The sequence below is a fragment of the Archocentrus centrarchus genome, chromosome 24 (genome assembly GCF_007364275.1).
Source record: "Archocentrus centrarchus isolate MPI-CPG fArcCen1 chromosome 24, fArcCen1, whole genome shotgun sequence".
NCBI lineage: Eukaryota > Metazoa > Chordata > Actinopteri > Cichliformes > Cichlidae > Archocentrus > Archocentrus centrarchus.
This window is the reverse complement of record NC_044369.1, coordinates 10754072-10773457: the sequence shown is the minus strand read 5'-3', so window position 1 is coordinate 10773457 and position 19386 is coordinate 10754072. Positions and strand designations below refer to the sequence as shown.

At 40.3% G+C, this 19386-nt stretch overlaps 1 protein-coding gene across 2 annotated transcripts in view; it reads left to right on the top strand.

Annotated features, from left to right (window-relative positions):
• Window positions 1-19123, top strand: part of LOC115774299 (brain-enriched guanylate kinase-associated protein) — a 32758-nt gene extending 13635 nt beyond the window's left edge. Inside the window, exons 2-6 of one of the 2 annotated variants that reach the window (XM_030721507.1) lie at window positions 2543-2704; window positions 5670-5736; window positions 8391-8498; window positions 11261-11341; window positions 16876-19123. In XM_030721507.1, coding sequence (XP_030577367.1) covers window positions 2543-2704; window positions 5670-5736; window positions 8391-8498; window positions 11261-11341; window positions 16876-18285 — 1828 coding nt within the window. In that variant the 3' untranslated portion in view covers window positions 18286-19123. Of the gene's footprint in view, window positions 1-2470; window positions 2705-5669; window positions 5737-8390; window positions 8499-11260; window positions 11342-16875 lie in introns of those variants that run through there. The other variant, XM_030721506.1, reaches the window with a different exon arrangement.
• Window positions 19124-19386: the final 263 nt, after the last annotated feature.

Below are 19386 nucleotides of genomic sequence, written 5' to 3'. Positions count from 1 at the left end.
GTGAATGGAGACTGGAGCCATGCTGGAGGCAAATTACTCAAACTGAGAGGATAAAAAAAAAAGCCTTAAAAAAAGAAAGTCACCTACTTTTACAGAAGTGCAACTTAGCTAGCTTGAGAAAAAAAAAGTTGTAAATTTGATACAATATTTATATTGCTTTTCCAAAAAGGTGGAAATTATTAATTCAGATGCCTAGATTTTAATATAATAAAACTTAATTGATTAAAAATAGTATTCGATAAGTGATAACTGTTGCAGAGGAAACACTACTCAGTTCAGGCCAATTGAATTTTATTTATATAGCACCCAATCACAACAACAGTTGCCTCAAGTCAACAATATTAGCCCTGGATTGTGTAATGCTTCTTTTCCCATAAGAAAAAAACCCTGCGTTTGTGCATGAGGCTAGTTAAGTTTCATAATGGCAAAGTTTCTATAATTTTAAGGAAGAAAAGGTAGCAGTGGTGGATTGATAAAAACACTGGACTTAAAGAGGAGACTACAGTGACTGTTTATTATTGTAATAATGACACTGGAGGTCTTGTGTTTTAACCCACCTAGACCTCAGTGACACAGGCCTTGAAACCAGTTGGTGAACATTACTATCGGTGCAACCTACCTCGAAACCTCTGGTTAATAGAGAGAAATGTATATTCCCCAGTTGGTTGTGGAGTGGTTGCTGGATGTTGCTGGCTGTTGCCAGGCCAAAGCAGTTACAAATAGGGGGCTGCACCAAAAACCTTGTTGTGATTGCCGACTCATCTGCAAAAAAAGCCGCCAACTACTTACTGAGTGATATAATAGTTGAAAAAAGCGTGTTGCAAACCTGGAAACAGAGACGATTCACCTTCATGATAAAACTCATGTCTTACCTCTACAACCAACACATTTCAAAAGGTTAAACTTTCAGCAGCCAAAGCATTTGCAAGGTTTTTGGTGCAGGTTGTCGAGGACTACACATTTTGCCCTAGCGACCTGTCGTTGCCAGGGGCTACCAACTGGACTCTAGGCCTGTGTGACCGGGGTCTTATTTAGCATCCTTATCCTTATTTCCCTAAAGCAAACGGTTGTTTTAACACTTCTACAGGTCATATTTGGAGGATAGGAACGCAATATGGTCATTCAGAGATGAGGTAGCTGCTACAAAACAAATATCACTGATGCACAGATGATGGTCTTTAACCATAAAAGCAACTTTTCACTAGACAAATAGTGATCTATGAAAACAGGTATAATAATAGTGGTCTATAATGGCCTATAATAGAGCTCATGAATCACCTTGTTTAGTTCAATTATTTTTCTCTCCTAAGCTAAGTGTGTATATACTGAACAACTGTACTTTCGACACAGAGATGACAGATCAGAAAAATGTAAATGTACGCCAACTTTAATCATGTGGGGCATCCTGTCAGGAGGAAGCCTTAGCCTCTGTGTCTGCTGCACATATCTGGTGCATCTGTGCTATAATTTGCCTTTAATAGGGAAATTAAAAGAGACATTTGGACAAAACCGCAGAGAAATGATAGAGCAGAAATATTCAGTCACACCAAATGAAGTTCTGTATGAAGTCTGGATTGACCCGATCTACTTTTCATCTCATTGATTGCAGAAAGATTATCATGCATGCTAATTAGATAGAAACTGGGTGATACCTCATTTTAGTATCCTGAAGGAAAAAAAAACACTGAAAGGAACCTGTCCCTGTTCTTTCTTTTTTTCTGTGTCCATCAGCCCCCAACTCTCTGAATCTATGATTTTGTTAAATAGTAAGGAAAAAGAGACAAAGAGAGGAAGTGACAAGAGCGTCGTGACCACATCTCCATCCACTTTTTTGCTATCTGTTATCCGGTCTCAGATAGAGTCATTACCCTCCTTCCTCCATCTGTCCATCAATATGAGGTCCATTAAGCTGCGCCGTGCACATTCAGATCCATCACGGCAACAGACATTTCCTCCTTTCCCACTCACACTTGCCCTTTTATTAGATTGTAGCTCAGGTAATGCACATACTCTAAAAATAGTCATCATTATGCTGTCCTGCTGTATTACATGTGGGGAATATTGTCGTTTTGTGTATCTGAGCCTTCGGGGTCTATTCACATGACATATTAGATTTCATTGTCTCATGTTTCATCACAGATTACAACCTGTCTTTTTTTTTCATGGGGCCAGTATCCCTTTTTGATGAGGTTTCTCTGATGTGCTGCAGAGCTTTAATACTGAAAAAGATTGACTAATGCTCTGATGTCTTACAAAGCTCTGTATCCTTGCTTACCCCAGCCTGGATTCTTAATTAGAGATCCGTGTTTTGATCCCATGTTTTCTTCACACCATGCACTTTTACAAACAACTTTTCAGCTTTTATCACCCTCTCATGGTGTTCCCATCATAGCTGCACGGCCATTCGGGGGTGCATTAAAAAGATCTGTAGACCACTTAGATAAAGCATGAACTCAAGTTAGGGGCTCATTTCTTCCACCATGTGCCCTGAACTCGTGTGTATGTATATATATTGTGTGTGTGTGTGTGTGTGTGTGTATAGCTCATTGCTGGAGCAGAAGGAAGACTTACGGAAAAGACTTAACTACACAACACACAAGCTGGAGCTACTGCAGAGCGAGTTTGACTCCACACGGCAGTACCTGGAGACGGAGCTGCGCAGAGCACAGGAGGAGCTGGACAAGTTTACAGATAAACTGCGCAGGTAAGCCCGTCTGTACAAAGTGTACAACACTCAGGGGGCAAAGACAGTGGCTGTGTGGCACAGAAGGCTTGAGAAATTGTTTGTGGATTTTGGTCTACATTTCCTATTTTCCAAAAATCAAGATTGTCCTCTTTTTTTTTTTTTTTCTTCCTGTGTAGCAGGCAAACATGAGCAGAGAGAGGAAGAGACAATCCCAACACAGTTCTGTCACACAAATGAATGTAAACAGAAAAAAAAAATCACCTAGAGAAGTTGATGCTCATATTTTAAATCCCTTCTTTTCCCACAAATGTTCTGTGGTGCATAGTGCTGCACTGAACTTTCCACATTCAGCATTTACCCATGGGTATCTGCAGTTAGGCAGTCTGGAGTTCTGGTCCAATGAACACAAGCTTTAAAACTGAGGGAAGATAAAATATACTGAGGGAGCTGTAGGAGGAGCCCCTTATAGACCAAACAAACACAAGACATGTGTAATAGTTGTTTTAGTGGACGTTTTCAGTAAGATGAGATCTAACTTTTAATTTTATTTACTGAGCAGGAAAAAGTTGACCCTGTTACATTAAATTGGCCTGACTAAAACTGGGTTACAGCAGGTTTCTATTCTGCAGAATAGTAATAATAATAATAATGATGATGATGAAACAAGAAACAACAGCTACTTGAATCAGTGGTTGCAAATGCACTCAAATACTGTTTGTATGTCTGTATAGAGAATGTGAGCTCATTCCACATTCCCTTAGTAATAAAATTCAAGACACAGTGATGAACTGAATGCTAACTGAATAATGCATCAGTTTTTAAGCACAGGGGAAAAGGACATTCTGTCATCTAAAGGGAAATACACAAAACAAAGAGACCAAATTACACATTGGTATCAGATTGTGAAATTCCTTCCAGAAAACTTTCACCAAAGTCATTGCTTCCTTTTCCAAATTCAGTTTTATTCCTCTTCCAAGAAGAGGAAGTAATGGTACTTGGAAGTTCTTAAGCATTTTGAGCTTTTGTCAGCATTTAGTACAAGTTCAAGAGGGCATATACTATGCAGGCACATTACAAATCAAACTGTATTCTTTGGATTACTTGAATTTGGGCCAAGATGAATTCATTTAACACCACGCCATTGATTCTGTAATCCAGTGCTGCACACAAACACAATGCTATGCGCAATGCTACTTTTGAAAATTAGTCATATTAAAATAGTCATGGTCCAAGAATGGCACCTTGCAGTGTGCCTTTAAATTAATGCCCAGCTAAAACACGTTTGGCTTGCTGTGACTTCATTTGGATGTTTGACACTGACTGTGCAGGATGATGAACAGTCAAACAGAGCACAACTCTGTGCTACTTCGCTACCTGTCGGAAATTGCACTTCAGGGCAATGGCCTATAAAAAACGGACTTCTAAGCTGAAACACAGCTGTACCAGATGTTAGGAGTTACTATACGAGCCACCCTGTGAATAACAGAAGGGGCAGCGGCCACCCTCAGAAAATGGTGCCACTTGTGCTTCACTATTTCCAACTTGGCACCAGGATAATAATATACTTTGCCAAAGAACATGAAAAGAAGCCTGATGAATATTGGCAGCACATTTTTTTGGTCAGAAGAGACCAAAATAAATTTGTTTGGATCAGATGGGGTCCGGCATGTTTGGTGTAGACCTGGCCAAGACCAGTGACTGTACACAGTGCAGATCATGAAAAAGGGAAGTGGGAAGGTTTTAAAATGAGGGTGCACAGCGGAAAAACTATTCCAGGCAAGATGATTAGCATATATGGCAGTATAAATTTCTCAAAATCTAAGAATGTGAAGATTTTTTCCAGTGATGGTTGCAAAAGGTGAATGGTATGACCTGGACAAGGAGGTTGCCTGACTTGAAACCAAAAGAACACCTTTGAAACAGCTGACAATGATTACAAAGACTGTCAGCATTTATCTTTATATATTTGTGCAAAATTGCAGGGTTAGATCATACATTAGTCTTCAAAAAAAAAAAAAACAGACTCAAACTATTATTAATAGCAGAGGAGCTCTTTTCTATATCATAAAATTGTATTGTATTGAGGGGATCTTAAGTAATTTCTATGGGAGGATTATTAGAGATCGTCCTCCAATTAAGATCTTCCATCCTTGAAATTTTAATTTATAAGTTAATAGCACAAGTAAACTGTATCACAAGTGTTTATGAAATTTGCAAATTATGCAGTGCTGCAGTGCAGTCTTTCTTATTTGTGTAACTCATAATACTGTATCATTTTACTGTAATTTACCTCCTGGAAGGTATTTTTTCCATTACCCTCACCTGCTGTTTATGTAAGTCTTTACTTTGGCTTTTGGTTGCTTCAATAATCAAAAAGATCAATGCAAGTTTGCATTTTAAAGAGATTTAATAGGCTAATACTATAATACATGTTTATACAAGAAGTTTAATACAATGCGTGGGTTCCTCTGGACATGATGCAAACAGTTACCCGTTTGCACGTGGGCTTCACAAGTATATGGACCTGTTGCTGAGGAATTGCTCCCCATTCTTGAATGAGTGTACCCTGAAGCTGTGCAAAGATTGGTGCGACATGTGCTCCTGATACAGAAAGCACTACTCTGGCAGTGCATGGGCAGGCATTGTCCTGCTGAAACAGCTGCAGGGCAGATGCTTTAGAAAGAGGTGCAATTATAAAATATAATCCAAATTTCACTTTTTTTTCCCATTTTAACCACCTTGTCTTCCTTTGGAATTATTAAATTATAATTATAAATTGTTTTCACATGTGTGTCCATGCCTTCTGGATAAAACATTCCCTCTGTTGTGAGATATATGAAGTGCAGTTCAGCTTTGACTTGTATCCGTAGACTGCTGAGCCTGCCAATCTGCTTATTTCTAGTTTGGAGGTGTCCTCGGCTGCTACTGTATATGTTCAAGCTATTATCTGCAAGTGAGCACTGTTGTTTATTGTGTCACTTAGAATACAAAGCAGCTACTCAGCACTGCAGAGGATCAACCAGGATCTGGAGGAGAAGATCCATAGAAATGTAAGTATCTGAACAGGTGTCTGTGTGTTTTAAAGCCTGTGCACATGCTGTTCAATAAGCTCTCAGGTTTCTGGTCAATTATTTGTCATATTTGTAGACAGAAAAGAAGAAAATAGGCAAGCCATGAGATTTAGAGATGATACAGAGCACTTGGAGAGCTGGTTTGAATATGAATGTCCTTCTGTTGGAACCACTGACGTTAATTATGGCTTATTACAATTGGCTGTCCTCCTTCCAACAGCAGAGTGATAGCAAACCCATTGTTCCTCAGTGCACTGCACCTCACTTCATTTGTCAGACATTGCTTTTTTTGCTGGTGGAAAGATACAATTAACTAGTCTGCCGGAGAACACTGTATGACCATCAGGTGTCTTTGCTGTTGAATAGACAGCTGAAAACGTTCATCGAATGGGCTTGTTACAGCACAAGATAATAATCATTGCTGTCGCCATCATTTTGATGACAATGTGAGATACCAAGTACAGGTAATAAAGAGCTGAAGGTCACCCAGCTTTTTGTGTAAAGAAAATTGGGGATTTTTTTTTTTTAAATCAAGGATGGCAGCTTTTTTTTTTTTTTTCTGAAGTGTTCTCATAAGCTGTTATTGATTCATCTCACGTACACCCTCCTCCTAGGGTGAGAGAGGTGCTGAGTAAGTCTCTCTGTAATCGTAAAGCTTGTTTACTCCAGAGGTGCCACAAACCCATCTGACCCCTTGGCCCTGCACAACTACAGAGAACGTAATTACAAGACAGATAAGCACTGTGATATAGTTTGAGTCTGTTAAACTTTTCGAAGAGGCAGAACTATTGCACACTCAGGCATTTTGATTACAGCTTCCATACACCCAAAGCCCTTGGCCAAAATTCATTTTACTGAAAGGTGAGGAAGCTGACAGAAACTCTGCAAATATAAAAAAAAAAATACGATTTAACTATGTGGAAGCTCAGTTTACTGACATCATAGTTTCTTATTTATCAATAGTGGTTAAGAAATAAGTCAACAATAAGCTACTATCATAATTGGCTGTGTTGAATGTGGATTCATCTTGAAAACCTAAGAGCAGGATGCAGGAGACAGAAGTCGAACACAAATGAGTGTTTAATGCTGAAAAGCCCAGAGAATTACAAAGTCCAAATCTGAGAATACACAAAGGTATTCAAATATCCAGAAATCACTTAGAGCACGAGCTCAGGAAAGGCAAGGAATAGCTAGGAAACACACAGCTAGTGGACAACACAGCAAAGGACAAGGGACAGGCTGTGGCAATATATGCACAACAGGTATCGAGGGAAATGAAAAGAGGAGGGGAACTAAACACAGCTGAAGACAACAAACAGAAATAAAATTAGACAAGATACAGAAGACCAACAGTTACCAAAATAAAAGAGAATATAGGGACACTACTAAATGGGAAAACAAAATTAAGTTGACACAGGGGAAGCCAGAAGAGGAAAAGACAGGGGAACACTGAAATACCAAAAGCAGGAACGAGACTGCTGAAAGGGAGCATAGACTGCTGACTTACTTGTGGTTCCTAGGATTCTTAAGAGTAGAATGGGAGGCAGAGCCTTCAGCTTTCAGGCCCCTCTTCTGTGGAACCAGCTCCCAGCTTGGATTCGGGAGACAGACACCCTCTCTACTTTTAAGATTAGGCTTAAAACTTTCCCATGATGCACTGAGTATTTCTTTTCATTCACCTCTTTTTACTCTGTTTATACCTCACTCCGCATTTAATCATTAGTCATTATTATTCTCTGGCTCTCTTCCACAGCATGTCTTTTGTCCTGTCTCTCTCCCCTCACCCCGAACCCGTTGCGGCAGATGAGGTTTCTTCCTGTTAAAAGGGAGTTTTTCCTTCCCACTGTCGCCAAGTGCTTGCTCATACTGTAGGTGGTTGTTTTGACTGTTGGGTCTTCCCTGTCATTATTGTAGGGTGTTTACCTTACAATATGAAGCACCTTGAGATGACTGTTTGTTGTGATGTGGCACTATATAAATAGAATAGAATAGAATAGAATAGAATAGAATAGAGGGAACTTACTAATAACGAACTCCACAAAGTCATCAGTAATTGATGACTGAACAAATAAAGGAAAGAATCCATTCAAAACATCAGAAAAATAAACAAGACTTCTGAGCATAAAGTAATTAAAACAACTGTAAGAACTAAATACTAATTAGAACCTAGACACAGAGAAAACTCAACAGGTTAACTACTAATCGTGACAACCTAAATTTCAAAAGAAAAAAGAACAAAGCCCAAATATGAATTGTGCCCTAAACAAAAGGAACCGTGAACTCAAAAAAACTCAAAACTATAGGTCAAAGACCCGGGGACTATGACAGCTATCACATTGCTTCCTGGTTAATAAGTTGCATGTTTTATTTGTAATATATCTATTATTTTAAAGTTAAGATCTAATAAAAAATTTTCTGTTTATGTTTGTATTTACCAGGTCTACATTTGAAATAAAAAAAATTTCAAGAAACAGTTTTGAAAATTTCTCTGAAAGGTTTCATATAAATTTGATTCTTTTGACCTTTCTGGTTCGTTCTGTTCACTATCTGTAAATGCATTCTTAAACAATAAACATGGACATATGGGAAACTACTATAAAGTAATCTTTAAACTTCTCTTTTGTTGTGGTTAGTCACAGCACCATGACGATGAAAAGCGTGCTCTGAGCAGAGAGATCATCGTCCTCAACAACCACCTGATGGAGGCAAAGCTCACCATCGAGAAGCTGCAAGAAGACAATGTAAGTAAAGCAGTTGTAGAACCAAACAATGCATATGAAGTCACTGTCTTCAGTATTAAAGTATTAAAGCAGAAAGTAGCTGCTTTAATACTCATTAATAAAAAAAAATTGCTATGTTATAGCTCAGGCCATCTTTTAAAACAATTATTAACCATGTGTAAACAATAACTGAGCAGGTTATTGTTTACACATGTGTTCTGCCTGTCTATTCTAGTGATAGAAGAGCTGTTGACAGATTTCTGAATGATATTGTCGAGTCACTCTGTGCTGTGCAAATGGTCAATGAACTGCATTTGTATGGAGTGCACCTCGCTAGAAACCACAGCCACCCACTGACATACACAGTCATGCAGCACTGTTCCTGTTACACATCAGGGGCCAGTTTTGGGTTTTCATAATCTTGCCCAAAGACACTGACAGGCAGACTGGAGCAGCTGGAGATTGATCCTCCAATTAGTGGACAAACTCCTGAGTAAAATATGCAAGCTCGGGAGTCATATCACTGAGTTTGACATGGATTCATGACTCTATTGTTCCATTATGCTGTTATTGTTATAAAAAAAGTATGACCAGTAAGACCCACAAATGCTTTTAAGCAGCAGGAACATGAATTATCAACTTAAAAGTCATGTATTTTTTAAGAGACATTCATTCCTTTTCTTTGCATTGTTACACATTTGGACACTAAAAGGCAGTTACATCTTGAGTTACTGCATTTACACAGGAAAGGGTTAATTTATTCAGGTGTGCCACTGGGGGAGCACAACAGTTTTGACCATGTTCTCTGCCAGCAGTGACAATGTTAGGCTGCATAAGTAATGCTCAGCTGGGACAAGAACTACATGATGTGTCTGTCAAATAACAAAGAAGAAGCAGAGGCAAAGATGTTTGACGGTGTACTGGAAAGCTGTTACTTATTTAAATATATGAATAATAATTACTTTGTTGACAGGTATTGGCATATCTGCAAATAAGATTTGCTAGTGTCAGTGACACAACTTTGCAACTGACTAAATGTTAAAAAAAAAAGCGCAATAAAGAGCTGAAGACTCAGTTCAGTTAACATATATAATAAAGATTACTTTCTTTCCTGGCACAAATGGCGAATAACTATCAAGAACTAACAACCAAAATTAAAGCTGCAAGTAGTGATGATGGGGTCCTCCATGTGCACCTTTGTGCACATGGAGGCGTGCTGCCGTTGAGGCATGCTGCAGTCGCCGCACTTCTTGCAGTCATGAAAGTCTTAATCCCTTGACAAACATGGATTTATATAAGCTTATGAAATTGCAATGCTGATGATTGCATGCTGTTTTCCTGTTGGCACAAAGTGGTGTTATGATAGTGAATCAATGCAAATGTCTGTAAATGCCTGCAGACACGGAAGCTCATCAAGCTAACCCTAACCCTTCAGTGTAAACGCAAAACGTCGCAATTTAGCATCGCCAAATTCTTTGGAGTGAACTGACCAAAGATCACATCAATCTGATTAAAATCCTTAGGGAGAGTGTTCAAGTATTACACCTGAAAATGGTGGTATACATAGGCATAGGGACTGGTTAGCAACCAGCTGGCAGCCACCAGTTGGCGAGTGATTGCTGAAGGGTGCTGGGAGTGACTAGGTGAAATCAATCACAAAAAGGTGCAACACCAAGAACCTCCTTGACACCATTGCTTGGTGCAATTGGCTGCAAAGAGATTTAGGGCTTTGATGGATAGCATATTACCATGGTTGCCCGTAGTATGCATGGAAGACACTGACCTGTCTCCAAACACTCACTAACTACATGTCACGTGCTAGCAAAACTTGAAAAAATGTGGTGCAAACAGTAATGAAAAACATTTCACCTTCAAAGTAAGGTGCAGCAGTAAGGTACAAAGTTCTCTTTTTCTTGTTTGTGTTGTATGTTTCACAGTCTCACTAATCCTCTGAGAGTAGTTGATGAGTGTTTGCAAACAAATTTGCATTTACCATGCAAAGTATTGGCAACCATGGCAATCTGATAGTGACCAAATCTCTTTGCAATCAATTGCACCCAGCAACTGCCAGCAACCACCAGCAACCATTCACCAACCATTCGGGGAATATGCATTTTTCCTAGAGAACTATGGTTGCCATGGGGATGACTGACCACTCTCTAGGCCTGTGTAACTGAGACTTGAGCAAATGATTTCACAGTGAATACCATCAACCTCCATCAAGCTCTTTCCTTCCCATTAGGGAATACACATTTCTCCTTTGTGACTGATGGTTAACAGATGGTCACCAACCAGTGCGTGACTGAGGCCTTAAATTCAAACTATAATTCTTTACATCATATTTCATAGGCTTATAAGTAAGATAAATTCATAGTACATGTAAAACTTGGACATAAGGCAAATATAGTAAATTAATCCAAAGTTACAGAGAAAAAGAAGAAATTATTCCGTTGGCATGGGATTTTTTTCTCTATAACTGTCTTCAAATATTTGCACAGTGGTTTGTGTTCATACATCAGCGTGTGAGTTTGGTTTTGCCTCATGACTATGCGCCATTACTCTGCACACTATCAACAAAAGATACAGATGATGGAAGGATGATGTTTAGAGATTTTGACATCCAAATTATGATTCATGTTTCTGAAGAAGGAACGTAGGCTTTGGACGAATAGAGGTAAAGCAGTTATTGACCCAAAAGAGACCAGAAACCTAGTCATCAGCAAAAGTTTTAATATTCACTCTCTGTTATTTCATTTGATTGTGGCCATGTTGTACGTCTGCAGGAACTGTACAGAAAGGACTGTAACCTGGCTGCACAGCTTCTCCAGTGCAACAAGTCTCTTTACAGGGCCCAACTCTCAGAGGTGAGCTATGCACTCACTTTTACAGGTTTGAAACACGATTTCTCACTGGAATCCACTGCTCTTCATCCTTTGTAAAAACACATGTTCCTCAATTTTAGTGAGGTATCAGACTAATCCCTGGCAGTTTAAATAGAACGCATTTAAATTCTTTCTTCACAAAAGTCACATACAACCAAGCTTAAGAACTATATAAGCTTCAGGCTTTTAGCACTGACATTTGATGTGAACCCAGAAGGAAAGAAAAAAACAGTAATTTTTCAGTTCAACGGTAGCCAGGTAAAAGGGGAAGCTTTGATGAAATAGCACTAAGGGGAAGGAGAGGTCTGAATGAGACGTTTCTTGAGAACCACTATGCTGAATTTTCAGCTGATGACATGAGACGAGCGAAGAAGAATTTGCTGTCTTGACTGTAACATGAAGGTCATCTTGCCCTTTGTGAGCCAAAAAAGATGAGACTTCCTGGAGCGATGAGCACTGTAGGTCACTGCGGGAAGGACAGAGATTGAAGAATTAAAGCTGTGTGGTTTTTTGGGGGGGGCTAAATAACCTTCACCTGAGAGAGATGAAAGAGGCAAGCTTTCAAAAAGTCGATGGCTCTGAGCTTAAAAGACTAATTTAGCAAGATACCATCTGGCTATATGGTGTGTAATAATGTATATTATATACAAAAAGTTTGAATCAAAGGACGTGAACCACAGATTTATTTACGTTTAATTATATTTTTCATTTAAGTGCAATTCAGCAGTAACTACGTCCTTTATAAGAATACAGAGTTTTACTTTATTTCCATCCAAACTATAGTGGTGGTCATTTAACATATGGCATACAAGAAATATTTACATTTGGAAATATGGCAGCTGTAACTGACTTCTGCTTTTTCTTAAATGGAATCTTTATGTAGATCACTTGAAGGCCTGAAGATAAAAAAAAAAAAAGTCACAATAGCCCATACAGTCAGCTCTATGAGTATTTGGACAATGATGCAACTTTTGTAATTTTGTCATTGTAAACCATCACAGTGAATTTTAAATGAAACAATCAAGCTGTGATGACATGCAGACTTTAATCTAAGGGGTTTAGGAATTATACAAATTTTTATACATTTCATTTTCAGAGGCTCCTGAGTACTTTGACAGTTGACTGACAAGAGGTTTAATGGCCAGGTGAAGTCTGTTCTCTTGTTGTTTTATTACAAACTAAGCAGGTAAAAGATCCAGAGTTGATTCCAAGTGTTGAACTTGCATTTGAACTTGCTTTCTACTCAATATGAGGCCCAACGAGGTGTTAATACAAGTGACAGAGGCCATCATTAGGCTGAAAAACCAAAATCAGCCTACCAGAGAGACAGCAAAAACTTAAACCAATGAATGCGTTTGGCAGCTCAGAAACACTGAAAGGCCTAAAAGACCACAGAAGACTAAAATTAACTAAACTGCATGATGACAGAATTATTTCTGTGGTTAAGAAAAAAACCAAGTCAAGAACATGGAGGTAGACGTATTATTGGCGAGGTCTACAATCAAGAGACAACAAGGTTCAAACCAGCTCACATTCTGTACCATAATGATGGGAAGAGAACAGTGTGGAGATGCCACATTGTCCATCAAAAATGGGAGATACAATGTTATGGCATGGGCATGTATGGCCAGTGGAAATGTAAACAGGCCACTAGTGTTTATTAATGATGTGACTGCTGATAGAAGTAGCAGGATGAACTGTGATGTGTACAGGGCTGTACTCTCTGCTCAGGTTCAGGCAAATGCTGCAAAACTGATCAGACAGTACAAATGGATAATGATCTAAAACATACTGCAAAAAGCAATCCAAGAGTTTCTCAAGGGAAATAAATGGGATATTCTTCAATGGTCAAGTTAAGTTAAGTTCAACTGTGACAATAACACATACATCTTCAGTCCATGCACATACACGGGAGTCTTTCTGCTCCGGTCATTCACTGTGCAGTTTAGCCACAGTGTGGTCACACTGCACTGGGTTTGTTAAACACGTAGAAGCACAAAGCAGCGTGGGAACTACTTCAAGGCATATTGTGAGCAATTCTGAAGGACACTTAACAGAGGAGGTAAAACTACAGTATGTAGCAAAATGTAAATGGAGAGTACAGTGCAGCCTCATCATAGTGTCCTGCTGCTCCTTGTGAAAAGAATGCACGCGGGTATTGATGAGTGTTTTAACACTAGCCCAGCTTGGCGCCACTTTCCGCTGCATCAGCCATGGGCCTTGTGCCTCGCCCATGTGACAAGGGTAGATTTAAAACTGGCAAGTGTCCACGAGGCTAAAGAATGACCGTCCACGTGTTTTACGCATATGGCTGAATGGAAATATCAATGCAAACTGCATTTGGTTGGGTAATACTCATAAAATATCCCCCAGCGCACAAACGCATGCACGCCAGCACTGTTAAGAGTATAAGATCTATCATAAAGTGAAAAACTGTTCTGTAGGCACACTGCCAAACATTATAGGGGTCAGAGGCTATACATGCACTCAGTGTACGTCTACCCATCTGCTGGTCCTGTGGGTGGGAGCTAATCGAAAGTATATTGATGAATGGTGCTGCAGCATTTTGAGAGGTGCAGTGGCTCTTCAGCGCCTACAGAAGTGCTTTAGTCGTTTGTTTTGCTGCAAAACAAGCACAGAGAGGGTATGAAATGATCGCGCTCGGATTTCTGAACGCCACATAAAAGCTAATTGAGATCTTGTTCAAAACAAGCCCGAGTGGGGAAAAAAAAATGTGTGGACAGTAATTAAGTGGCATTTAGTTTTGTCCGAGATGCAATAAAACTGCTATGATAAAATGGCTCTTTCATGTTCTCTATAGTGTTTGTCTTTTCTCCCTCTACAAAGTTATAATTAGCTTGCTTCTCATTGCCAATTAGGAGCAACTGACTAGATTCCTGTTGATGATGTGCTGCAGTTAGCTTAATGCTTGTTGCTATGGAGAGGTACAGATAGTGGATGGCTTTTTTTTTTATTGAGAAATGCTTGAAATAGAATGTCTTAATGTTCTAAGGAAAGCAACTCTCCATGCTTTCAAAATCATGTATATTGTTCTCTTTCATTGAGGTTCTTTACAGTAAAAGTTACTTTTTTTTTTTTACTGCAGCTGTGAACACAATTCATGGAGTGAAGGCAGGTAAATGTGAAGGTGTAGGTCGTGGTATCTTATTCAGAAATCACCTAAAGTAAACTAAAGTCACTAAGATCAACCTAAGATACTGGCACACATGCTGCATTGTGCAGGGACAACAGAACCTGTGGTAGCAAGGATAAAAAAATTTGTTTAGTTCAGCCACATTAGAGGACTTTGACTAGACTACTCCAAAACCTTCTTTTTTTTGGTTTTGAGCCATTCAGAGGTGGACTTGCTGATGTGTTTTGGATCCTTGTCTTGCTGCATAACCTGAGAGTGCTTAAACTTAAGGGCACAAACTGCCAGGCATTCTCCTTCAGGATTTTCTGTTAGAGAGCAGAATTCATGGTTCCATCAGTTATAGCAAGTCCAGGTCCTGAAGCTGCAAAGCAGCCCCATCCCTCACACTACCACCACCATGTCTGTCTGTTACTATGTTCTTTTTATGAAATGCTGTGTTAGTTTTATGTCAGATGTGACAGGACTCAAACCTTCCAAAAAGTTCAATTTTTGTCTTGTCAGTCCACAGGATATCTTCCCAAAAGTCTTGCGGATGATCAGGATGTTTTTTGGCAAATGTGAGACCAGCCTTTGTGTTCTTTTTGGTCAGCAGTGGTTTTTGCCTTGGATGCCATTTTTGCCCAGTCTCTTTCTTACTGTTGAATCATGAACACTAACCATAACTGAGCCAAGTGAGGTCTGCAGTTGTTAAGGTGTTGTTCTGGGTTCTTTTGTGACCTCCTGGATGAGTCATCGATGTGCTCTTGAAGTAAATTTGGTAGGCCGGTCACTCCTGGGATGGTTTGCCACCGTTCCAAGTTGTTTCTATTGTGGATAATGGCTTGACTCAATAGGTCTGGCAGTGATCAGGTCTGGGTGTTACTAGTGAAATTGAATGCAGCTTTTCAAAAAATGTGGTTAATCAGTTAATTCATTATTTAAAATGAATTAACAATGGGGAAGGAATGACTTTTTCACATAGTTTTTTTTTCCATAATAAATGAAATTATTGTTTAAAATTGCATTTTGTATTTATTCAGATTATCTTTGTCTAATTTGTTTGACAATCTGAAACATACAAGTGTGACAAATCTGCAAAAAATAAGAAATCAGGACAAGACATTTAGAAACTACACTGTAGTATCAGCAAATGTACAAATAACAGTTATTTTAGTATGATGCAAAAGCCTTTATACTGTGTGATTTGGGGCTCATGCAAGACAAAAGATTTGCACTGTGACTAAATACCATATAAAAGAGAAGTGATCTCATTGGGTTATGAAATCCTGTTTTCAAAACCTTGATTTTAGGAAATGTTCCTTTGCCATCATATTTTTTTGGAGCGACTATGTTAGGCTGAGAGGGTAAACTGCTAAGTTATCAGCTAACACTAGATAGCTTAGTAGGCAAAGTGCCTCTGTGTCCACTGTATGGGTGCATAGCACAGACACAGTGCTAAGTAGCATACAAATAAAATACTACAGGTTCACTTCCAAAAACTGGACTGTTGATCCAGAAAAATCGGGGAGGAGACACAAATTCCTTTGGGGTTATATCAGGAAGGGCATCGGGCATAAAAATTGAGAGATGCTGTAAATATCTGCCAAATTGAATATGCGGAGCTACTTGCTGTGGCGCCCCCTCGAGAATAAGGGAGCAGCCAAAGCAGCGCCTTCATAGTAATACTAGTCGATGTACGTGGAGAAAATCCTGTGGGGCTGTCAGTTTACAACCATTTAGTAACCAGATTAGGTGTCTGTTTAAAACAAACAAAAAAAGACAGATTCAATACATGCAATTCATGCAATAATCTAATCTACACATTTATTATTTGTGGAAATGTCAGCATCCATCCATCTGCTAAAAAAGTGCGTACCAAACACACATAGCTTTCCAGCATCTTCTTTTAGAATATGCAGTTGCTCCGGACCATTTTTACTAATCAACCAACCACCATGCATTAAATAAAGCAGAATACACTGACTGAACGAAGTTTACACCAATCAAAATGTTTGAGACAAAACAAAAAAAAAAAGTGGAATGTTGGATACAGGCAGACGATGCAGACTGATGACTTGACTCTTGCTTGAAACTGCAAGTGACTGATTTCATGCAGTCTGACACAGATGACCCAAAACCTGATGATCAATGTGACATGCAGTATACTTAAATCATTACTGTTGCTGTACAGTTTAAAGTGCCTTTAATGTTGACACCCTGATTTGCCTGCTAATTGCAATGATGGAGAATTTGGCAGTACAGTGGAGTGTAGAGCATTAAATAAAGCCCCTACACTCTATACAATAAGGTCCTTGCTATGGAAATTATTTGTCTACATTCATAGATTTACCCTGCCTTGCCCTTGTTTCTTTGATACTTCTAGCTGCCTGCTGACTTCCAGGAACGCCTGACCATGCACCTGGAGGAATCTCCACTCTGTCACACCTACTCTGACTCTGTCCCAACCTCTCTCATTGCCAAAGTGCTTGAAAAGCCAGATGAGGCTTGCAGCAGCAGCCAGGCCTCCCGCTCCCCCAGCCCACAAACCCAGGATCATGCCTTTATTTTGGAGAGCTTGGGTCCTGGAGAGCGTTTGGGGCTACGTGGAGCCTACAAATCTGACCTGTACAGTAGTGACACAGCCCTCTACTGCCCTGATGACCGTCACCGTGAGCGGAGGCCCAGCATGGATCTTCATGGGGAGAGGAAGCTGCTGTACGGGCCCCAGAACTCCACTGACAGCAACCCAGAGGAAGGTTCAGTTGGGTTGAGAGCTGGCTTCTCCCAGGAACACTTTGCTAAGTTCCCTCCACCCCTGGGTGCAGCCTCCAGCTCTTACTCAAGTTTCAGTGGAGCGGGGTCTGAGGACAAAGGCAACGGACCGCCCAGCAGTGCAGCTTCCTCCCCACGCCATCACTCCCTCTACATGGAATGGAGAGATGCAGGAGACTACGAGAGAAAGAGTGACTCATCCTGGGAGAGGGACAGCCCAAGGAGCTTTGCCAATGCTCATCCCTTCCAACAGACGGAGCTGAGCCACCACCAGAACGGCAGCTCTCCTGTCTACAGCCGCACCATGTCCTCCTGTTTCAGTGAGCCCTATGAGCCGCTCCCCCCGTCCTCCTCCCCAAGTGTTGCCTATGGAGACAGCCGTAGAGGCAGCACATTGGCCCCCGAGGAAGAGGAGCTGATTGGTCGATGGAGACAGCTTAGTGTGGAGGACTTAAGTGCTCACAGCTACCGCAGCCCAGGACGGGCCTCACCTTACAGCTTCTCAGAGCAGCACTTCTCCGTCCGTCCTGCCAAGATTCGACTTGGGCCGCTCTACAGCAGTTTCCAGGAAGGGGCTGACTACTACCATCATGGAGTAGATGTCATGGACCCAGTGTGGGTAGCTGCCAGCCCCAGCCCTGAATGCAGCCCAGGGCTGCACCAGGCACACAGCCAAGCCCACTTGTACCGCGCTGAGGACAGTCAGGGGTCAGAGCACAGCCTGTACCACTCAGGGAGCTCCAAAGACAGAGAGGGAAATGTTGCAGCTGGGCAGAGCACAGATTATGTAGACCCCAGCCCCAACAGCTCCACCGAGTCTCTCCACCAGAGATCTCTGGAGATGGCTGCAGAGCTGCAGCACTATCAGGTGGAGATGCACAGCGTGCCTGCACAGGTGAGCCAGTCGCCACCCCCAGCCCCACCCCCTCCTCCGCCGTACAACCAAAAATTTGGCTCCCTGGGACTTTCCAGGAAGGACAGTCTGACTAAGGCCCAGCTTTACGGAACACTTCTGAACTGAAGGACTTTTCAATCAGGTTGCATCTTTGATAGTAGACACAGAGCCCTGGTCTGTTCAGCTAAACCTGCTGGTAGTACAGCCATTTTGATGGCTTGAATGGCAGCCAGGAGCCAAGTAATTCAGTATCATGAACATGTAACTATTGCTGATCATTTAAAAGCACTGATCATGCGGCAGTGGAAGGCAACTGTTTACATTTATAAATTTCTAGAGGCAGTAAGTCATGTTAAAGTTCAGATGTTGGGTAACAGGCATTGGGGAGCTCACAGAGTCCTTAAAAATTTTAAGAATGTGTATGTATTAAATTACAAATGTACAAATATATACTAACTTAAAATTGAGTGATATTTTTTGTATGTAGCTTTTAGCAAGAGATACATAAAAAAAAAACAGTGCAAATCTTATTGGTAATCCTGGAACTTGTAAATAAATAAAAAAACTTAAACCTGCCACCGCTATATTCAAAAACTCTGAGAGGTATTTTAATTGCTCCTTGATGTGCAGAGATTTGTTTCAGTCGTTATTTTTAATCTGCTGAAACGTTGATGGCCTTGTGATGATTTACATACGAGTGTTGAAAGTAAGCGAGAAACAAAGACAAATTAGTACCTTAAATGAACCATGAGAAACATTTGTTTTGTTTTTCTTCTGTTAAATGGATTTGACAGTATTGATGGGTGTGTTTTATTGTTATTGATCGAATGTTTTGAACTGTCTTAGCAGTCAGTATTACTTTATTTTCGCTCTTCTATATCCCTGAGAGGTTTCCTGCCCCCTTTCTACCTCAGATTTGGATGCCCACACCCCACAAAGCCACTGTAACCCTGTTTATTTGACAACAATGCATGTTTATATATTTTGGTTGTTTTGTTCACCTAATAAAGCACAAATTATACATATAAGCTCCCAGCATTTAATGTGCACATTTGGGGATTTGAAATGTAGCCGTATGAAAGAGATATCATGTTTTAATATCACTCTACTTTCACAGACGGTTGCATTGCGATCGGTTGTTGTTTCAAGATAATTACATGTCTGCTGATCTGCAGCGTTCAGTTGACTGATTGAACTGAGAGGAAGACCTTTCATTATTCAGATTGC